Source organism: Pseudorca crassidens, chromosome 6 (assembly GCF_039906515.1).
Source record: "Pseudorca crassidens isolate mPseCra1 chromosome 6, mPseCra1.hap1, whole genome shotgun sequence".
Taxonomy (NCBI): Eukaryota; Metazoa; Chordata; class Mammalia; order Artiodactyla; family Delphinidae; genus Pseudorca; species Pseudorca crassidens.
Window position 1 is genome coordinate 24647274 of NC_090301.1, and position 23869 is coordinate 24671142.

At 34.0% G+C, this 23869-nt stretch overlaps 2 protein-coding genes across 2 annotated transcripts in view; one reads left to right on the forward strand and one right to left on the reverse strand.

The window, feature by feature from the left end:
- The window catches only part of ERBB4 (erb-b2 receptor tyrosine kinase 4), a 1112967-nt gene that overhangs the window by 204350 nt on the left and 884748 nt on the right, over positions 1 to 23869 (forward strand). The window lies entirely within an intron of this gene.
- On the reverse strand, positions 974 to 1587 carry LOC137225781 (NADH dehydrogenase [ubiquinone] 1 alpha subcomplex assembly factor 4-like). The gene has a single exon (XM_067739844.1). The coding sequence runs from the start codon at positions 1466 to 1468 to the stop codon at positions 974 to 976; it is 495 nt and encodes a 164-aa protein (XP_067595945.1). The 5' UTR covers positions 1469 to 1587.

The following is a 23869-nucleotide window of genomic DNA, read 5'->3' on the forward strand; positions in this document are numbered from 1 at the left end:
TGATAACCTCAAAGTTTCAGACATTTGAAGTTTTGAAGAATTAACAGACTTTTCTGAACCCTCTATTAATGGTGATTATTGTTGTAAACTATTATGACAATGGACTGTATTTTTAAATGATGACCATAACAATATCTCCAGTCTCACATGTTCCTCTGCAATGTGACCTTATTCTTCACCAACAAGAAGTGAATTCTATTTCCCCTCTTCTTGAATCTAGGAAGGCTGTGACTGCTTTGCCTGATAGACTACACACAAGTAGTAGTGTATGACTTCCAAGGCTGGGTCATAAAACTGATGCAGCTTCCATTGTGTTCACTAAGAGCTTTGAGCCACCATGTTAGAAGTTTGACTATTCTGAAGCCATTATCTTGTGACATGCTAAGCTACATGGAAAGGCCACATGAGGCACCCCTGGTTGGCAGGCAGTCTTATTCTTTGACTCATTCAACCCCAGACTCCAGCCATGTGATTGAAACCATCTTGGACCCACCAGACCATCCCATCTACCAGAAGAGTACCACTGGGTTTCCTCAATGACTAGAGAAGCAAAGGCACACCCATCTGAGCCCTGCTCATATTTCTCACCTACAGTATTGTGGTATTAATAAAATGAAAAAGTTGTCTTACACCACTAGTTTTTAGGGTCATTTATTTCACAGTAGTGAAAAACTATTATAGATTTAGTTAACAAGTATCAATTCATTAGGCCCAACTTGGAGATTCAGGGTTGATTAGAGCAGAAACATAATATCTATATGTTTTATTGGTTTGTTTAAAATTTTTATTTATTTTATTTTAATTTTATTTTTTAAATTTATATAATTTAATATGCTAAAAATGAGAAAATAAACAGGGTACGGGGACACAGAGTACATTAAGGAAAAGTAATTTCAGGATTCTCTTCATTTTGATTGTATTGCTTTCTTGCCTTCAGGGGGTAAGATTTTTGACTTCAAAAGTTATGAAATATTTAAGAAGAGAATTTACATCTTGCTATTTTCTCAGCAGTCCATGTGTCTGGATAAAGTTTATGATTATTGAGAAGTGTCAGTGCCTCTACAATGGAAATTTTGCCTTTGGGAATGTTCTTAATATTCATCATGTCAGGATGATGGTTTTCCGGCAAGCTGAACTCCTTTGGCTTCTGACGTTTTCCAGCATCCTTTACCTGCACAGAAGACACAGGATCTTTGGAATCGACATACACATCTTTTAGTAATGACAGCAGTTTGTCATTTTTTCTAGCAATTTCTCCCTTAATTTCTGGATGGCTGCTCATCTGCTTTCGCAGGAGGTTCTTGGTGGAGGGGTGCCTGGGAGCGGGGAAGGGCTTCATCTTGCTGATTTCCCATTGCGCCCGGTTCTCTAGGTTGAAATTCCTGATTGCATGAGTCACCGCAGCCCCCATCTCTTCACAACATGATGCCTGTAAGTTCACACCACACATGTGGTTAAACACTGTCATGGGCAACCTCCAGGGTGCACTGGGCTAAAAAATTGTTTTAAATAATAGCTTTCTTGAGGTATAATGTATATACATACCATAAAACCACCCATTTTAAGTGTACAATACAATGATTTTTAGTAAATTTACTGGGTTGTGTGGAATTAACATCATCTAAAATTAACCCAATTTTAGAACATTCCCTCCCACCCACCCCCAAAAAAAGCCTTACAGAGGAATTTTGATTCCTCTGAATTGTGATACTTTGTTTCACACTTTTATCTCTGTGCTGCAGTTTAACTCAGTTTTGGTAACATGGCTTTTGCTTACAACCTCTCCTAAGCAGCTAGTCATAGAACTTTAATACACAGGAATGATAAATTATAAAAACACATTTGCTGCTCACTCTCTGTTAAACTTAGCAACAAAGAAGCAGCTGGTACTTTATTGCCTATAACTTCCTACATATTTCCCCAAAGTTCCAGCTAAACAAGAATACATTTGTGTTTTATTTTCCTAATTAAGTTGAAGAGAAAAACAGAGTCAGGGGTTGATGGCTTTCAGATTTAAAGCATTTCTGTTATAATTGTCAGGCAATCAATTAACCAATTTCTGAAGGACTTAATCTTTTTTTTATTGTTATGTTTCTCATTTCCTTCAGTTTTATCCTTCTAAAAGGAAAGGTTTTTTTTTTTTTTCTTCACTTTTCAGAGAGAGAATTCATCAACTATAGGAATGAGCAAGACAGATCAATGGCAAATTTTAGATATAGTCCATATGAGATTGTTTTCCAGATGTAAACTCTACAAATCTCTTTTTATGGACTATCTTTAGATTCATTTGCTCTACCAAGAATCACTACAGGTTAAGGGCTCGAAGGGATTAAACAGGAGAAAGTACATTAAGAATGATTAACATGTCTCCTTCCAAAGTGAATAAAGTTTTTAACATGGAATAGCTATTCATGAATCATTCATTATTTACTTTCAGGAATTTTGGAACTAAATTGGTCTAAGCACTGCAGATGTTATTATTACATTATTCTAAAGATTGGGGCCTAAGATGGGCTTTTGGTGTGCTAATACAATTTTGCTTGTTAGATAGGTAGTGGTTACATAGGTGTGGTCACTCTGTGTTTATTCATTAAGCTGTACAATTATTATTTGCATACTTTTCTGGATGAATGTTATACCAGAACTTCAGAGGGAAAAAGAATTCCTGAGCCATGACTGAATGTTAAAGATTGGACACCTCCTCAAGTTGTCAAAGATCATCTTCCAGAATTTTGTAAAATTGAATGCAATATTCCTCATCCCATCACATGCAAATAACTAATATTACCTCAGAAAACCTGATATAAACATTATTTGCTATTGCTCTTTTATGAAGAATTCTATACTAATCTTCTCATAGCAAGGAAATAGAGTTTGTACTAAAATTCTAGTTATAGGATTCAGAAAAATGTAAGCAGGATCCACCTACTTTTTTTCCATTCATGTCTTTTAAAACTGTATTCTGGTGTTCATTAATTCACAAAAAAATGTACAATGCCTATTATGTGGCAGACACAGTTCTGTGAATGCAATAATATAATGAATCAAACAAAGGAAAAAAAAAAAAACTCTGCCCTTAAGCTGTTCAAGTTTTTCTTATAATACTGATGTTAATCACTGTGATTGAGTTAAATGATAAAGCTCTATGTACATTAGATGTTTTGAGAGTGAGGGCCTGATGGACTGGTCCTGCTTGGTTTAGTCTGAGACATCATCACCAAGCAAATGATATCTGAACTGAGACTTCAAGGATGTGTAAGTAAAGTTTATTATTTGCTATAACAGGAAGTTCAGAGTACAGCAGGTTATTTTTCCGCAGGCTTAACGGTATTATTTGCCATTCACAGTGCTGGCTTCATCTTAGGTCTGGTTACCCTTGTCCTCATGAGACAGCTGCCAAAAGCAACTATGGAAGCATACTTCTTTTTCATGTCCAGCAGGAGAGGGAAAAATGTTACAATTCACTAATTCATTGAGGAGTGTCGTACGCTTTTAGACTTAGGTCATTCTGGAGATTCATATGGGTTAATGCATACTTGAACATTTCAGAATTTTGTGATGAAGGTAGTCAGGTGTGAGGTATGTGAGGGGTTGACTCCTGACCAGGCAACCAAGGACTTCCACCACAACGGGGACCTTAAACAGGGTAGTCAATGAATAGGCCTAAGAAAGGCAAAGGTTTCCTGAAATTTTACTGACATTTAAAAAATCTGTGCACATATATTCATTTTGCCGGGGAAAGGGAGAAAATCTTTCAGTATATTTTCTATGTGGTACATGACTCTAAAAAATAATTAATGCTCCAAAAAATTGATGCTCAGAATAATCATGATAATCTCTCACAACACTTTTACCTTATAAAAACTGCCTTATTTTATGCTAATGATGTTTCCGGTAGGCTAGCGTTGCCTACATTATCATTATCATCATCATCAATATCATCATCATCATCACCATCATCATCATCATGCTATACTATTACACTTTGAGTGGTGAAGTGAGTTCCCCAAGGCCACACAGCTGATGACTACTAGGTTTATTAGGAATTATCACTCACTATTGAATGATTTTTCTTTACTGCTTGCCTTGGAAGAGAGCAGAGGAAGAACAATAAACATACCAGTCTCAACCCATTTCCTACACTACCTTTCCTAATTCAGATGCTTTTAAAACACTATAGCAAAGTTCTTAAAATAGTCTTTGCTTTAACTCTTAGATAAAAATCAGAATTAGAAAAATAATTTTCATCAAAAGCATCTGGATGATGCATAATTTGGAGAAAATAAAAGTATGATTAAAATTATTAAATGAGTAAAAACACAGCACATGGATCTATACGTAATCATTTAGTCAAAAGAGGGCCTTTTGGTGGTGGAATGATTAAAATGCAATAATGAAAGTATTTAAGTAGTTTCTAATATGGAAATATGTAGAAATCAATTCTTATACTTGTGTTCATTGGATAATTATTTCTAGGCTATAAAAGATTACTCTATCTCAAGTAGAAAAATTAGAATTGTTTATTTTAAATGTGAGTTAACAATCCAATTTTTATTCAATCAAGCAATCAGCTCCCTATTTTTTTTAAAGTACTGATTTCAAGGTTGATATTATTTCTTTTTTCAGCAAGGCAGAATAACATTTAACAGAGATGTTAGCAAGCAGCTCGTTCAGTTTACCACATGTATAGAAAGTGATACCCTTTCTACTGCTACATGTCCAAGTGTTTGTGCTGAATGCTTCCATAATGTCAATAATGATCCACTATTCAAAATTAGATGTAGCCCCGGTTTCTCAAATGCTTGAGTGATCATTTTCTTTAGTAATTGAGTTCCTCATAGAATTCCACTGCTTGATTACTTGCTCAGTAATCTAAGCATATTAATTTGAAAAGCTCCATAAGCGTGTGGCCAGGATAATGGCAGTGAAGTAATTGCAGGGAAATCTTTTACAACAGGCTTATTTTCATCTAATAAACTCTTTTCTGATGGTTAACCGGCATGCAGTGAATGTGATATGAGTTCTAAAATGTATGTGCATTAATGTATCTGTTGAGATGGTTGAAGATTAGATATTCTAGAAGGCGCTTAATAAGCACTTTGAAAAGATGTTTTTAAAATAGTGTGTGTGTGTGTTGTGTGTGTGTGTTAGTTTATTAGGAGATATGGATTTTAAGAGGAAGACAAGGTCACTGAAATTATGCTAGATGCCTTTCCTATGTTGTCACAGGTAATCTTCACATTAACACTGTATAAGAATCTACTATCCCTGTTATGCATATAAGGATAAGGGAACTCAGATTGGTGAGTTTATTTGCCCAAAGTCACAAGTCTAGACCACAAGTCAGTTCTGCCTGATTCTAAACCAGTCCATTCTTCAGTTCCTGCCTCATCACAAAAGGTTAGCTATAATTTTAGAGGTATATTCTAGCACTTTACACTAAGTATAAGGGCTCAAGTTTCAAAGCCCAGCGTTATATTAGATAATGCCTCCTAAATGGAAAGGAGGACCATAAATGTTGAATCTATTCTGGGGCACTTATAAACAAGCATTGTACAAAAATATCATATTATTATATTTACTAGTTTGTTGTATCTTTTAGATGCCACATATAAGTGATATCATACAGTATTTATCTTTCTCTGTCTGACATTTCAATTAACATAATGCCCTCCAGTAGGGAAAGGGAAGAGGGGAAGGGTAATATAGGGGAAGGGGATTAAGAGGCACAAACTGTTAGGTATAAAATAATCTACAGAACCGATAGCTAGTGGGAAGCAGCTGCATAGCACAGGGAGATCAGCTTGGTGCTTTGTGACCACCTAGCGGGGTGGGATAGGGAGGGTGGGAGGGAGATGCAAGAGGGAAGAGATATGGGGATATATGTATATGTATAGCTGATTCACTTTGTTATAAAGCAGAAACTAACACACCATTTTAAAGCAATTATACTCCGATAAGGATGTTAAAAAAAAAAAAAAAAGCTACAAGGATATATTGTACAACACAGGGAATATAGTCAATGTTTTATAATAACTACAAATGGAGTATAACCTTTAAAAACTGTGAATCACTATATTGTACACCTATTAGTTATATAATATTGTACATCGAATATACTTCAATAAAAAATTGCATTATATTTCAACTGTCAACCACAAGAAGGCAAAACTCCATATTTGTATCTATTTTTATAACAAGTACAAAGTCAGCTGACTATTAGCATTTTAGAGAAGTGATGAAGAATAGATTTCTCGGTTGCTATTCTATGAATGATACCACCAACAAATCTAATTCACTGTGAATAATTCTAAAGGCATTTCTAATACCTTATTATGCTTGAAAGACTCTGAAATTTAAGCCGAGCTGTTAGCAAGAACACAACTTTTGTTGTTTTTTTATTTTAAATTCTGTCCTATAAGCTATTCAGTACCTTAAATTTCATCAGATTCTGGTTAAGTGAAGCCCTTATCCACTTCTGTAGAAACAGATTTATTTGGTAGGCGTTTGCTTGACTTTATTACCTTAATTTGTAGCTCCTCAATTAATCTATTAATTAATTGAGTGGCTGTTTACTTCAAACACAAGACCTTAATATGTCAAATCATATAATAGTAAAACAAAACATTGTGATAAAATAGCACATGCATAGTATCAGTAAAAGAGCACATGCTTGTAGTAGCCCACAGACTTTATGAAACGTGGATTACCATATCAGTCTATATTATATTCTAATTATCTCATATTAAAATTCTATAATGGGAATTTTCGATATAGCTTCTGGTAACAGGGCCTATTGCTGCCTTTCATATCTGGGTTTAAAAAATACAAATGCACATACAAAAAAACCAAAATGAGTTTTTCATTTTATTTTGTTTTGTTATGGAGCAAGATTTTGGAGATAATAATAATTATTATTATAGTAATGTATTGGCACTGCACCGTACAATTTTCACATCACTTTATGGTGATCATTGTATTTGATTCCCACAACAGCACAGGTTATATAGGGCAGGTAATCGTCATCTACCTGTGACTAAAAAGCAACCCCCAGCCCCCCACCCCTGCCCAGGGCTGGCAAAAGGTGGAAGAGAAAAAAGAATCAGGCCTAAGAAGGATAATGACTTCTTTGCTTGTTTTTAACCCTGGTTTTCTGTGTCCCAATAATTGTCTCCTTGGTAGAATTCTCAAACCTTTTCTCTATTCTCACTCCTACCCCCAAAGACTCTTACCTTTTCTTCCCCTCAAGCTCGTGGGACTTAGAATATAATAGCCTAAATCTTGTTTTCTCTGACATGTAGATACATTTTCCTTTAGTCCTTTCCATGCAAAAATCCTACTGTTAAAAATTATTTTAGTTTTTCCTTTCCTGTGCAGCTTTAGGAACAAATGAGGTGAGGGACTGGAGAATCGAGTACGTTTTCGCTAACTGCCCTATTTCTTATTGGTTCACTATTACTAAGGGTGGGAAAAAAGTCTAAACTTGAAACTGCATTTTATTCCTCTGAGACAGTTGGTAAGGAATTTGGTAGGCTAATTCCTGACAGCCACAGGAGAAAAAAGAAACGAGAAAGAAAGAAATGTGTGACTGGGAAATCTGCCAGGCAGATTTACCCAATCAGGAGATACCAGGCTTTCTTCATCCCACACAGCTGAATCCTAATCCCTAACTGCCCCCCTCACCTCAGTATACAACTCCATCACTTTCACTTGCTCAGACCAGCTCATTCATGCAGCTTGCTCATGCAGCTCATTCAACTGCATTTGTAGGATGCAGAAACAACAGCTTTGGGGCTGTATTGGAGGGAAATCCCAATGCACCTGTCTAAAGGGGACATTGAGGTTGCTGGGATTCCTAAACAAGATCTTGAGAAGGTGAGAATATATGGTGTTCTGGCCCTTAGCTTTGCAACTCCAGATGAATTTATCCTGGTCACATAGTTCTTTAGTGTTCTTACAGACAAGTATGTGTTGAATGTTGTGGCTTGAGAAAAGGACTGGCATTGTTTACATAAAGAGATACATTCTAACTTACTGTTTATTGACTTGGAAATCAATCTTTGGAAGAAAACAGGAGGCATATTACTTGAGCAGTAACATAGGCATTTGAGCTTCAGTCTTCTCAATCATAAACTGAAAGTATTGGATAAAATGTACTTAGGTGCTTCGAATTTAAAATTCACAGCTTCTTGTGACAAGTAACGTACCACTTATGCTAAGTCGTTTCACCATTGGCCATGTTATATTCAGTTATAGCTAGATTCAATTTTTACATGGATTTAAGTGCTTGGGGTTGCTACAGAGATCTCTTTAAGAAAGGTTGCATTTTAAACTTGCTTGGAAATTTTGAGAAAGCTGGGCAAGTACTTATTTTAAATTAAACAAGATGAACCACAAAGCAAGATGAAAAACAAACACAAAAATGACAGTCACAGTGATTAAAAAAAAAAAAAAAAAAGGCCAGAAGAAATGAAAGGTGAATTGAAGCGCCAGGGAATGTTTAATGTGGAACGTACCTGAAGAGGAGGAAATCTCTTGCTTTGTTACTATTAATCATTTGAAGACTCTGATGTATGAAAAATGAAACAGATTTGTGTTTGGTTAAGCAGAAGTGAAACTAACAAGTAGAAATTATTACAAGTAGCTAGATTTTTGACCCTAAAAGAGGAAGAAGTTTCTAGCAGTTAGACTTGTCCCACAAAATAAACTTCCTGGAGTGGTAGTGAGTTTAACACCTGAGGTACTGGAGGTAACAAACATCACAGTGACATTACAGCTAGAATCATTGCATTTGGATAAGTCTGAAATGTCTATAATCCCATAACCCTGATGCGAAGAGAACACTGAAGCATTACAGGGATTCGTTTCCTTGGCTTGGGTTAGCCTTGGCATGTGGCAAAATGCCAGCAACTAGCAAAGCTGTGAGTATTTTTACTTCGGCTTTCTCCTTCTCCATTCTATACTGTTGTGGGTAAGAGGCCCAGAAGTTTCAGCTTCCAGAGAGGAATATCCTGGCAAGACTTATATGATTTAAAAAAAAAAAAAAAAGTCTTTTAAGTAGAACCTTAAAAAACACGTTTCTGTTCAGTAGATTTACTTATTATAATGTAATAACAGTCTACTTGTGTTTAAGGCAACTCTTTTCAACTCCAATCAAGTAAGTTAGTTTCAGTTTTCCCACAAACCAAACAACTATTGTCTTGTTCCACCCTGTCAAAATGTTCTAGGTAAAATCAAATTTACAAGAAAGATATCTTGTTATGTATTGTTTTTCTTTCCTTTCTGAATTTTTTTGGTCTTTTTTCTGTCTCTTTTTATAGAGACTAACTCAGTTTATTTCTTACAAAATTTATTTTCAGAAAAGAGATAACTAACTCAAAATAATCCCTTTGAGGAGGAAAAAAAATCAAATTCGTAAACAATAGACTAAGGAGAAGTTCTTTCCTCATTATGCTATTTCCACATTATGCTATTAATTTTACAAAACAAGCAAATGAAAGAAATGCCCGATTACAACAGTAATTATATCAGAGAAATTTAAATACCCTCAATTTTAAAATGCAGCCTAAACTGAGCAGGTTTGTTGGTAGGCTGTTGAATACTTCAAGCATAAAGACTTCTTGTCATGTAGACCTGTATTTGAGTGCCGCCTGTACCATTTACTAGTTGCGTGATTTTGGACAACTTACGTACTCCTTCTGAGCTTCAGTTTACTGAATTTGTAATTTAGGAATAATAAAAATACCTACTTCAAAGGATTTAATGATAATACAAATAAAAAACTTAGCCTAGAGATACCTGGATCAAGTTTAAGTATTCATTGAATGTTGGTCATTATTTTAATTAACTTGAGGAGGGTAAAGCCCATAGTTTTACTAACATCTCTTTCTTGGATAGCTCCTTGTATGTGGACTTTGAAAGATAAGTGGGGAACATTATTTTAAAATGATATTGTGGCTTATATTTGTTAAAGCTCTTTTTTTTTTTTTAATGAGTCACCTTATTCAAGGTTTTTTTGTTTTCCTTGTAGAGAAGCACAGAAGGAGACTAAACAGAAAAAAAAAAAAAAAAAAATGAAAAGGATGTTGGAAAAGCCCAACTGCCTTTTAAATATTTTTGATTCCTGTTCACCGGAGATTTTAAAGGAAAATAGGGCAGAGTGGGGCAGTGAATATAGTCATTAATAAGATAGATACTGGTCAGTATAAATATGTGGATCTGTGGGTTATGGAAGATTGAACCCTTGTGAGGAACAATACACATTTAAGAAAAAGTATGCTTTTTTTTTTTAATTTGTGGTTCAGTCATGATTTTAACTCAAAATTTTTAAAAAAATCTTTTTTTTTCTTTAAATAGCGTTGATGATGATCTGAAGATACAGAATTCCATGTAGCATGTTCCCATTCTAGCGAAAAGAGTGAATTTACTAGAATTTTGGGTCCTTTGACACTAATCAGTCTTTAAAATACTAAGTTCTGACATAGAAAATGAGAATAGTTTTTTCATGGTCAAGAATGTTGAGTAGGATCAAGAAAGAATAAGTTCTAGCCCTAGTCTTACTGCTTTATATCTGTGTGTTTTGAGACATGACATTTACATTTTAGATCTCATTTCCCTCATCTGTAAAGCATGAGCCTGGACTGGATATGCTCTTGAACTTCTTTTCATTTAGAAATGTCTGCCATTCTAAGAATTCTTTGTAATTATATTTTTAAGGCTAGATATATATTTTGGCCATATACCATCATACAAAAATGACTAATTTCTCAAAATGTATTTTAAGGACCACTTGAATTAAAATCACCTGAGCTGATTGTTAGGCATACTGATTTGGGAGTAACAACCTCAGTCCCAAAGCATCATTCTTGAATGTGGTGTTTACAATCTGTGTTTTTAACAAGCTGTTCAAACAAGCTATATTCCAGGTGGCTGTTAAAATGTGAGAACAATTATTTTAGAATTAAATATCAAATATGGTTTATGATCAGTGTAATATCTTTAGGTAAGAGTTTTTAATTTATCGCAAAGCTGTTTTATTCTGCTGCTTGAAGATTCTGAAAAGAAAATAATGAGAATAGGGAATTTCTAATAGCTTTTTTAATCTATGTTTTTGACTGTGTTGCGTTATCCACTGGGGAAAAGCAGTTAATAAAAACAAATGTAAGTAAGTGACTGAAATATTAGTTATTTTAGTACATTAAAATACTTACAAAATGTGAATTGGAACATAGAAAAACTTTCTCAGGCACTCAGTAATTACTTAAAAAAATGTAAAATGCACTAACTCTAGATTTTTGAAAATACTGAATAAAGAAAATACTATAAATGGGTAAGGGAACAAAAACAATCTAGATTTTAATCTAATTATCTTCAGTATAGCTGCTCCCAAATAACGTTCTCAAACCCGTAGCTGAGTCAAATAGATTAATGATAAAAAAGATCATTTATTCACAAACTACTAAAATAAACAAGTAGCTTTTTAAAAATAAACAGCTTTATTGAGATACAATTTCATACCATAAATGCATCCACTTAAAGTAAGTGTTTTTTAATCACTTAGAAGTCTTTCTATTTTTAGGAAGATGCTTGCTCAGCTACCAGTCTCTCAGCTGACACCATACATTCCAAACAAGCAATTTCACTGGGCATTTTATTGACAAACCACTTTTATAAGAATACCAGGGGCTATCTGGGTGCAATTCTGTAAAAGAGTGATTTTGAACTTTCACTGGGTCATTCAGGATTCTAAAGTAAATTCACCTGAAAGCTTATTTAGTGTGAATGAGAGTTGCCATGCAGCTTGATGAATGTGAAGCTGAAGAAGATTGATGATAGGAAAGGGGCATGGGGGTGGACTTCAGATGGACTTGCTGCAAGGGCATAGCCATCAGATTTGATTAAGGACTAATTTGCAGGGTTAGTCCTTGCATCTCTTTGATGCTAGATTATCAAGCAGTTCCCACCTCCCCAAAAGGAAGTTTAAGTTTCCATAGAGTCCAAAAAAGCATCCTTATATGTGTGTGCGTGTGTGTGTGTGTGTGTGTGTGTGTGTGTGTTTGAGATTCTTACAGTGCATCATTCTACACTAGGTAACAGAAAAAAAGTCAATAAAGTTTCTCTTATTTATGAGGATACTATTGGGATAAAAATCATAAAAGGTACAAAGGAAAGAAGATGGTTTGTGATAGTTTCTTCAAGGAATAATTGTCATTTAAATCTATAGATTTGTTATACATTCTTCTGGTCAGTAGCTCACATAATTTCTTGGAACTTTTTTTTTTTTAATTTGTACTAGTAGGAATCAATATTTGGCTTCTTACTTCCTCATCTAATTAATATTTGGAGATGCATTTATTAAAAGATTAAGATGGATCTCATGATGCAACTGCTCTGTTAAGTCTTTGTGAGTGACTGTAAGTTTATATTTAGCTCCATATTGTACATGTGTCCTCTGTGAATTCAATTATTGCCTTTAGAAAATAATTAGCTCTATGTAATGTCAGGAATTTTTTGTATTGTATAATATGTTTCTCTCCTTTGACATCAAAGTTCAAAACAGAGAATCCATGTATCAACAAAATATCTGAAATCTGACCATTGTATTTTGTACTAAGGAAAACTAAGTATAACTGTGTGTGAGCTGGCAAAGCGGCACAGACCATTTGGAACATCAAAACAACTGTGGTTTCTACCCATACATGGGAGGATGTTTGCATAACTCTGGAAAAAGTTTCAGACACCATGGCTGTAACAACAGACTCTTTAGAATTCTTTCATGATATTATTTATTTTGCCAACATAGAATCTATAACAAATCAAAGCTATGTGTTGCAATATTGTTTTTAAAGTAAATTTTAAGAAAGTTAGTAGAAGTGAGAAGTAATAATTGTATGTGTGATGTATGTGTGTCTGTGTGTATGTGTGTGTGTCTGTGTGTCTGTGCATACCTGTGTGTATCTTACCTAGAAACCTAGAAGCCACCTGTTGGGTTTCCATTCTTAAATTGCTAATCTTTCTGAGACTAATCTAATTAAGAGAAACCAAATTTCTAACCCAGATACTCAAAATGATGTAAGACTTGCTATTTGTTATTTCTTGAGTTATTTTCTCCCAAAATGAATATGCAAATTGAGATGAGAGGAGTGTAATGATATTATGTTCTTTTTTATTCTTGCAGTCTTATGTGCAATGATAGTAAAGTAGGATCAAATATTAAAAGAACTACAGGCTTGTAATTAATAAGGATTTTCTACAATTCTTGCCTATGATTCTTAGAATTTATTTTATTTTAGTTTGTAATGTATACAGTGTACTGTGTAATGGTCAATGCTCCTGTTTTTTTCATAACTTGAGAAATCTCAAAGTACCTAAAGTTACCTCAAACCATGAGCAGACTTTTTTTTTAAGACAAAAAAAATTAGTTTAAATTCTCCCACAGAAGCAACTGACAAAGTATTAATCTCCAAAACATAGAAACAACTCATGCAGCTCAATATGAAAAAAACAAACAACCCAATCCAAAAATGGGCAGAAGATGTAAATAGACATTTCTCCAAAGAAGATATACAGATTACCAACAAACACATGAAAGAATGCTCAACATCATTAATCATTAGAGAAATGCAAATCAAAACTACAATGAGATATCATCTCACACCAGAATGGCCATCATCAAAAAATCTACAAACAATAAATGCTGGAGAGGGTGTGAAGAAAAGGGAACCCTCTTGCACTGTTGGTGGGAATGTAAATTGATACAGCCACTATGGAGAACAGTATGGAGGTTCCTTAAAAAAACTGAAAATAGAACTACCATATGACCCAGCAGTCCCACTACTGGGCATATACCCCGAGAAAACCATAATTCAAAAAGAGTCATGTACCAAAATGTTCATTGCAGCTCTATTTACAATAGCCAGGACATGGAAGCAACCTAAGTGTCCATCAACAGATGAATGGATAACGAAGATGTGGCACATATATACAATGGAATATTACTCAGCCATAAAAAGGAATGAAACTGAGTTATTTGTAATGAGGTGGATGGACCTAGAGACTGTCATACAGAGTGAAGAAAGTCAGAAAGAGAAAAACAAATACCGTATGCTAACACATATATATGGAATCTAAAAAAAGAAAAAAAAATGGTCAGAAGAACCTAGGGACAAGATGGGAATAAAGAGGCATACCTACTAGAGAACAGACTTGAGGATATGGGGAGGGGGAAGGGTAAGCTGGGACAAAGTGAGACAGTGCCATGGACATATATACACTACCAAACGTAAAAGAGATAGCTAGTGGGAAGAGCCACAAAGCACGAGGAGATCAGCTCGGTGCTTTGTGACCACCTAGAGGGGTGGGATAGGGAGGGTGGGAGGGAGGGAGATGCAAGAGGGAAGAGATATGGGGACATATGTATAGCTGATTCACTTTGTTATAAAGCAGAAACTAACACACCATTGTAAAGCAATTATACTCCAATAAAGATGTTAAAAAAATAGCACAGGGGATGTTAGAAATAAAGTTTCATTGCTAAAATAAATAAATAAATAAATAAATTCTCCCACAAACTTGGGATTGTTAATTAATTCAGCCTCACTCCATTATACAATTAGAATTTAAACTCTTGGTCTCTATGTCTGTTAACAATGGAAAGTAATGAAAGAAATAATGTTGATGATTTATAATGACTTGGCCATAGTAAAATAGTAAATGGAAGGGAAAGGCTCTTTCTGGATTAAAAGACCTGGATTGAGGTCACAATTAAGTAGTTGTCTCAAATATTTTTCATTCTTAATTGACACTTTCCTTTAATTCCCTTCTTAATGAGGTAAAAGTAGTAAATGAATTCACATGCTAATTAGTTGTTTATACTAAATATCTTTCAGAAGTTTCAAAAGTTGATCCGTCATGAAAGGAGGTCACCAAAATATTGTTAATATTCTTTTTTCTCCATTCTACACTGTTAAGTAAAATAGAAATTTTGTTGATACATAAGTAAACTTACAAAATAACCACATTTTTCAAATGAATTACTTGAACTGTTTAGTTTTTTAAAAAGTATAATACCACAAATTTTGATCTCAACTTCTTGGCATCCACTTTGGGATGCTGCAAGTCACCAAAGATGCTGTTTGAAGAAGGAGTCCTTGCAAATGTATTCAGAAAAAAAAATGTGCTAGGAAAACCCCCCAAAAAACCCGAAAAAAAAAAAAAAAAAAAACACAAAAAACTTAAAAATCAACCAAACTGAAACAAGGATAGACAAAGACAGCTTCAAAAACCTTTTATTCATGTGAACCTAGGTGCAATATTTTCAATTCAATACTTTTCAAAACATTCTTGGCCAAACTGATTTGTTAACTTTGAAAATAATTTGATAACCCAGTGTTTTAGGAAATTCATCATTTTAAGAAAAGAGCTAATTTAACCAGCTGATTTTAAAGTGTGATTTTACTTTTTTTAGTGAAAGGACTTTCTGGTCTTACAACTGATTTAACTGTATTTTCATTGGTAAGCTAGGTATCTGGAAGTTGAAGATAGTTTAAATTGGGGTGGGGGTAGATAATCACAAATGGAAATGGATTCATGCTGAAAAGTACCTCAAGAACTTTGAGATTCAATCTCATTTACCACTGTGATAATTTAGTACAAGAGAATAAATAGTAGTTAAATTTGTAAATGGGTCCACATTGGTAGATGTTACCCAAGTTTATTAAGAATAAAGTAATTTTTAAAAAATGAGAAACTAAGAAAGATAATTAGAAAATCCGTTAAATGAATAATCCTAGAAAATGAAACTAAATTGTGATGTGTAAAATTGGTGGTAATACTGCCATTCTAAGAGATTTCATGATATTCATAAAATGACACACGAATTATGCTTCTACACAGGTGGAAGAGAAGAAAAGAGCATTGAATCACATTCTGATTTATTATTTTGAATTGGGGTATGTTAATATCAAATTGTAAATGTTGCATATCAGTAAAATGGAGTATTGATAGTTAACAGTGAAAAAAAATGATAGTGGGGTTACAGTATATTTATTCACACAAGTGGAATACTTGGAGTATTCTGAGGTATACAAAATAATATGATGAAGTACACAAGGTAAAAGCTAAGTGTCACAAAATAAGCCCACAGGGGTAGAATAAAATTTCTCAAAAGTTAGTTGTAAGAGTTCTAGTTTGATATCATTCACTTGCTGTGTTTGATAGAAAAGTGATATTACATTGGTATAATCTGAAATGTTTATCAGCTCTTTCCAGTTTCTAAATGGTGTCAGCAATAACATTTAAGCATAAACTCAAAAAATGTATCATAAACTGTAAATTGAACACTTTGGTATATAAAATTAATCAAAATAATTGTTGTCCAACAGAGATATATTTCCTTAACGTATTTTCATTAATTTCTAAATTGTCTAGATTCTCCTGCCCATATGAAGAGACTTACCAAATGTTTCCAGAATTCTTCACTGTACTTGGAAGGTTGAAAAAACTCACTAATTTCTCATTAATGAATGCTTTTGTAATTTTTAGGTACAGTATTTACGTACTCATAATAACTTTCAGAACCTGTTCATTGATTTTTTAAACTTTCACAATTGGAATAATTTTAATATTTTTTTTCTTATAAACTCCATATGGCTCACTTTCTTATAAACTCATATTGCTGTTTTGGTTTCCATTGTTTTACATTTCAGTTGATTATTGGGTGAGTTGGAAATGAGAAAGAAGCAGTGTGTTTAATTCATTTGTTGGAAATATCTATATCTATGCAATTTTTAGAAAGATCTTTGCTCCTGCATTGAGCTTGGGATGCCTGATAAGAATTGGTGTTATCTTCTTCCTTAGAAACAACTTTCTGCCTCAGATTTAATTTAAAAAAAAAAAAAATAGAAGAAGGAGGAGTAGGCAGAAGGTGGAAGGAAAGGAGGAGGAAGAAAAGAAAAGAAAAAAAAAAGAAGTAAGAACAGAAAGAGGGGAGAAGGAAAGGGAGGAAGAGATGAAGAAAGCAGTTTGGGATCCTCTACTTTAGAGCTGTTCAGTTTGACATATTCACATATATTTCTGCTGTTTGGAGTCTTAATCAAGCACTTCAATAAAAAGAAGATATAAGGATTATTTCTGTGTATATCTGAGTTCTATCTTTAAAAAATACTACATATAGTACTTACATACTTAAAAATAATATAGAATGAGTTTACTCTTTGAATGTGATCCATTTAATTTTATATAATTTGGAAACATTACCTGGCAACAATGATATCAGTAATTTTTTCCCAACAAATATTTATTGAGCACCGAGTTAATGGATTTGTGGGTAAAACAGGTGTTCTTATTTTTGTCACTTTGTAATACAGTTGGGAGACAGATATTAGATAAATTCATGGACAAATAAATATATAATCTCTAATTCAGTGAGTCATGGAAATTTTACCACCAGACCCCCACTAAATAAAAATAATTTTTCAAGGTTATACGGCAGTAAACAAGAATTGCTTCACCTCACAATGCTTATATTGAGAAGGCAGGCAAATTATGAATCCTCCAGTTTCAAAGAGAAGCAGGGTCTTTCTCTGACTAGGGCTACTCCAGTGCAATTCCTCTTCTGCTTGCTTTCTCTATTCTCCCCCTCTTTCCCACCCCCAACTGAGCTTACAATGTGAAATATAAGACTGAGAAAGACTTCAAAACACTGTCTGTCCAAGAAGGATCTTCACTTTCTTTAGGGTCCAACTACGTTTGTTACCTCAAGGCAAAATCTGATAAATGGACTGAAGAGCTGAACTGTTTCCAGCGTTGGTCTGAAAGTCTTTAAATAGTGCTCGACAGTTGCCCCAGGGAGTCCTCTGCCTTTCTGTACCTGTTTACCAGGGCTTTAACTTTCTGAGTCTATAGATTAGGATGTGGATGTTACTTTCTCTGCATTTGTCAGTTTTGTCCCATCGAATTTCTCCCAGTAAGGAATTCCTTACTGCTTGTTTAACTGGTAGAATCCTTTTATTTGCCAAATTTGTTATGAATACATTCTTTAAAACCTGTCCTATTTGTGTTTTTTAAAAGATTTAGAACTTGAGGAAAGGTGGATGCATATGATAGTTCACTTGAATGATATACTTTGGATCCTCTCCCTTCCTAAGAACTTCATACTAGATCGTGCAAACAAATCTGAGAGTGTGTTTAAGTAGAGAGAAGGAAAAAAAAAATCTCTGATTTGTAACTGTGCTTGGTACATTTAATTTTGGTGCCTATAGTTCTCCTTAATTGGTTGTGAAGGAGATATTGCACTGCTCTTGTGAAGCAGATGAATTTAAACCACCCAGTGTGGAAGAGGAGACTCTGAAATTGATAATATGGAAAAGACTGTAGTCCAAAAGTTGATGGTTAAAGAAACAAATTCACTTTGTCTCTATAAGTAAAAATGACCAGTAGTAAACATAGTGAGAAATTAAGATTTATAGCTGTAGTGGACATTCAGCTGCATTCCTAAAAATGCAACAATGTGAGAATAATCATTTAAAAACTGAACATGAGTGCCATTAACAGTTGGTGGCATTCTGCTTTATCCCTCCATAACTATTTTTTTTCTATCCTGTTCCATACCTCCTTTGTTTTGCTCTCTTTCCCTTTTATTATCTCATCCTCTATTCTCTTTATTTCTATTTTCCCACTTATTAATTCTTTATTCTGCCAATATTATTGAGTTACATATATAAATATATATATATATAAAGCACCTCTGATTGGAACTAAAAAGAATGATGGCCCCATCTCAATCTAAACTATTAATTAAAAAAAATTATTTAACAAATATTTATTGGATTTCTACTGTATGTTCAGTAGTATCCTAGGCGCTATAGGTAGAGAAGTATACAAAGTAAAGTCCTACCCACAAGGAAGCTTATATTATCTACACCTGTCCTGATAGCATAGCCACTAGCCATATGTACCTATTCAGCACTTGAAATGTGGCCAAAATGAGGTGTGCTTTAAGTATAAAATACACGCCAAAATTTAAAGACAGTACAAAGAAAATAATATAAAAAATTCTTTAATAATTTTATACTGTTATACATTTTACATAATATTTTTGATATATTGGGTTAAATATATATTATTTTAAACAATTTTGCCTGTTTCTTTTTACATTTTAACTGTGGCTGCTAGAAAAATTAAATTACATATGTGCCTCATATTGTATTTTTATTGGACGTTGCTGCTCTATAAGGTGAAAAGCAAATGGATATTTGCTGATTTTCATGATGAAAAAGTGAACTATCTAGTTTCTTTTTTGAAAATGAAGTAATTTTCACTTAATCTTTCTCTCAATTTTTTGTTCAGTTTGCACGAAACTTTAGAACTATATTTTTCGGGGGAGAAACTCAAATGCAGAGGCATTGGGTAGTTTGTCTAAGATAACTTAGGTAATCGATGTTACAAATAGTAAATAAATTGAAATTGCATGACTTTTTCATTTATTTTTACGGTCTTAACCATTTTTTTTAACATCTTTATTGGAGTATAATTGCTTTACGATGGTGGGTTAGTTTCTGCTTTATAACAATGTGAATCAGCTATACATATACATATATCCCCATATCTCCTAATTCTTGCGTCTCCCTCCCACCCTCCCTATCCCACCCTTCTAGGTGGTCACAGAGCACCAAGCTGATCTCCCTGTGCTATGTGGCTGCTTCCTACTGGCTATCGATTTTATGTTTGGTAGTATATATAAGTCCATGCTACTCTCTCACTTCGTCCCAGCTTATGCTTCACCTTCTCTGGGTCCTCAAGTCCATTCTGTACATCTGCATCTTTATTCCTGTCCTGCTCCTAGGTTGTTCAGAACCTTTTTTTTTTTTTTTCTTTTCGGATTCCATATATATGTGTTAGCATACGGTATTTATTTTTCTCTTGCTGACTTACTTCACTCTGTATGACAGTCTCTAGGTCCATCCACCCCACTACAAATAACTCAATTTCGTTTCTTTTATGGCTGAGTAATATTCCATTGTATATATGTGCCACATCGTCGTTATCCATTCGTCTGTTGATGGACATTTAGGTTGGTTCCATGTCCTGGCTATTGTAAATAGAGCTGCACTGAACATTGTTGTACATGACTCTTTTTGAATTATGGTTTTCTCGGGGTATATGCCCAGTAGTGGGATTGCTGGGTCATATGGTAGTTCAATTTTTAGTTTTTTGAAGAAACCTCCATACTGTTCTCCATAGTGGCTGTATCAATTTAAATTCCCACCAACACTGCAAGAGGGTTCCCTTTTCTCCACACCCTCTCCAGCATTTATTGTTTGTAGATTTTTTGATGATGGCCATTCTGACTGGTGTGAGATGACATCTCATTGTAGTTTTGATTTTCATTTCTCTAATGATTAGTGATGTTGAGCATTCTTTCATGTGTTTTTTGGCAATCTGTATATCTTCATGGAGAAATGTCTATTTAGGTCTTCTGCTTATATTTGGATTGGGTTGTTTGTTTTTTTGATATTGGGCTGCATGAGCTGCTTGTAAATTTTGGAGATTAATCCTTTGTCAGTTGTTTCATTTGCAAATATTTTCTCCCATTCTCAGGGTTGTCTTTCATCTTGTTTATGGTTTCCTTTGCTGTGCAAAAGCTTTGAAGTTTCATTAGGTCCCATTTATTTATTTTTGTTTTTATTTCCATTTGTGTAGGAGGTGGGTCAAAAAGGATCTTGCTGTGATTTATGTCAAAGGGTGTTCTTCCTATGTTTTCCTCTAAGAGTTTTATACTGTCTGGCCTTAAATTTAGGTCTTTAATCCATTTTGAGTATAGTTTTGTGTATGGTGTTAGGGAATGTTTTAATTTCATTCTTTTACATGCAGCTGTCCAGTTTTCCCAGCACGACTTATTGAAGAGGCTGTCTTTTCTCCATTGTATATTCTTGCCTACTTTATCAAAGATATGGTGACCATATGTGCGTGGGTTTATCTCTGGGCTTTCTATACTGTTCCATTGATCTATATTACTGTTTTTGTGCCAGTACCATATTGTCTTGATTACTGTAGCTTTGTAGTATAGTCTTAAGTCCAGGAGCCTAATTCCTCCAGTTCTGTTTTTCTTTCTCAAGATTGCTTTGGCTATTCAGGGTCTTTTGGGTTTCCATACAAATTGTGAAATTTTTGTTTCAGTTCTGTGAAAAATGCAAGTGATAGTTTGATAGAGATTGCACTGAATCTGTAGATTGCTTTGTGTAGTATAGTCATTTTCACAATTTTGGTTCTTCCACCCCAAGAACATGGTATATCTCTCCATCTGTTTGTATCATCTTTAATTTCTTTCATTAGTGTCTTATAGTGTTCTGCATACAAGTTTTTTGTCTCTTTAGGTAGGTTTATTCCTAGCTGTTTTATTCTTTTTGTTGTAATGGTAAATGGGAGTGTTTCCTTAATTTCTCTTTCAGACTTTTCATGATTAGTGTATAGGAATGCAAGAGATTTCTGTGCATTAATTTTGTATCCTGCAACATTACCACATTCATTGATTAACTCTAGTAGTTTTCTGGTAGCATCTTTTGGATTCTCTATGTATAGTATCTTGTCATCTGCAAACAGTGACAGCTTTACTTCTTTTCCAATTTGGATTCCTTTTATTTCTTTTTCTTCTCTGATTGCTGTGTCTAAAACTTCCAAAACTATGTTGAATAATAGTGGTGAGCATGGACAACCTTGTCTTGTTCCTGATCTTAGAGGAATGGTTTCAGTTTTTCACCATTGAGAACGATTTTGGCTGTGGGTTTGTCATATATGACCTTTATTATGTTGAGGAACGTTCTTTCTCTGCCTACTTTTTGGAGGGTTTTTATCATAAATAGGTGTTGAATTTTGTCAAAAGCTTTCTCTGCATCTATTGAGATGATCATATGTTTTTTGTCCTTCAATTTGTTAATATGGTTTATCACATTGATTGATTTGCATATATTGAAGAATCCTTGCATTCCTGGGATAAACCCCACTTGAACATGGTGTATGATCCTTTTAATGTGCTGTTGGATTCTGCTTGCTAGTATTTTGTTGAGGAATTTTGCATCTATGTTCATCAGTGATATTGGCCTGTAGTTTTCTTTCTTTGTGATATCTTTGTCTGGTTTTGGTATCAGGGTGATGGTGGCCTCATAGAATGAGTTTGGGCCTGTGCCTCCTTCTGCTATATTTTGGAAGAGTTTAAGAAGGATAAGTGTTAGCTCTTGCCTAAATGTTTCATATAATTCACCTGGGAAGCCATCTGGTCCTAGGATTTTGTTTGTTGGAAGAGTTTTAATCACAGTCTCAATTTCATGCTTGTGATTGGTTTGTTCATATTTTCTGTTTCTTCCTGGTCCAGTCTCAAAAGGTTGTGCTTTTCTAAGACTTTTGTCCATTTCTTCCAGGTTGTCCATTTTATTTACATATAGTTGCTTGTAGTAATCTCTTGTCATCCTTTTTATTTCCGCAGTGTCAGTTGTTACTTCTCTAATTTCTATTTCTAATTCTAATTCTATTGATTTGAATCTAATTCTAATTTTTCTAATTTTCATTTCTAATTTCATTTCTAATTTCTATTTCTAATTCTATTTCTAATTCTATTTCTAATTCATTTCTAATTCTAATTGATTTGAATCTTCTCCCTTTTTTTCTTGATGAGTCTAGCTAATGGTTTATCAATTTTGTTTATCTTCTCAAATAACCAGATTTTACTTTTATTGATCTTTGCTATTGTTTCCTTTATTTCTTTTTCATTTATTTCTGATCTGATCTTTATGATTTCTTTCCTTCTGCTAACCTTGGAGTTTTTTTGTTCTTCTTTCTCTAATTGCTTTAGGTGTAAAGTTATATTGTTTATTTGAGATGTTTCTTGTTTCTTGAGGTAGGATTTTATCGCTTAAACTTCCCTCTTAGAACTGCTTTTGCTACATCCCATAGATTTTGGGTTGTTGTGTTTTCATTGTCATTTGTTTCCAGGTATTTTTTGATTTCCTCTTTGATTTCTTCAGTGATCTCATGGTTATTATGTAGTGTATTTATCTGCCTCCTTGTGTTTTTATTTTTTACAGATTTTTCCTGTATTTGATATCTAGTCTCATAGCCTTGTGGTCAGTAAAGATACTTGATATGATTTCAATTTTCTTAAATTTACCAAGGCTTGATTTTTATCCCAGGATATGATCTATCCTGGAGAATGTTCCATGAACACTTGAGAAGAAAGTGTATTCTGTGTTTTGTGGATGGAATGTCCTATAAATAACAATTAAGTCCATCTTGTTTAATGTATCATTTAAAGCTTGTGTTTCCTTATTTATTTTCCTTTTGAATGATGTGTCCATTGGTGAAAGTTGGGTGTTAAAGTCCCCTACGATGATTGTTTTACTGTCGATTTCCTCTTTTATGGCTGTTAGCATTTGCCTTATGTATTGAGGTGCTCCTATGTTGGGTGCATAAATATTTTACAATTGTTATATCTTCTTCTTTGATTGATCCCTTGATCACTATGTAGTGTCCTTCTTTGTCTCTTGTAATAGTCTTTATTTTAAAGTCAGTTTTGTCTGATATGAGAATTGCTATTCCAGCTTTCTTTTGATTTCCATTTGCATGGAATATCTTTTTGCATCCCCTCACTTTCTGTCTGTATGTGTCCCTAGGTCTGAAGTGAGTCTGTTGTAGATGGCATATATATGGGTCTTGTTTTTGAATCCATTCAGCCAGTCTGTGGCTTTTGGTGGGAGCATTTAATCCATTTACATTTAAGGTAGTTATCGATATGTATGTTCCTATTACCATTTTCTTAATCGTTTTGGGTTTGTTATTGTAGGTCTTTTCCTTCTCTTGTGTTTCCTGCCTAGAGAAG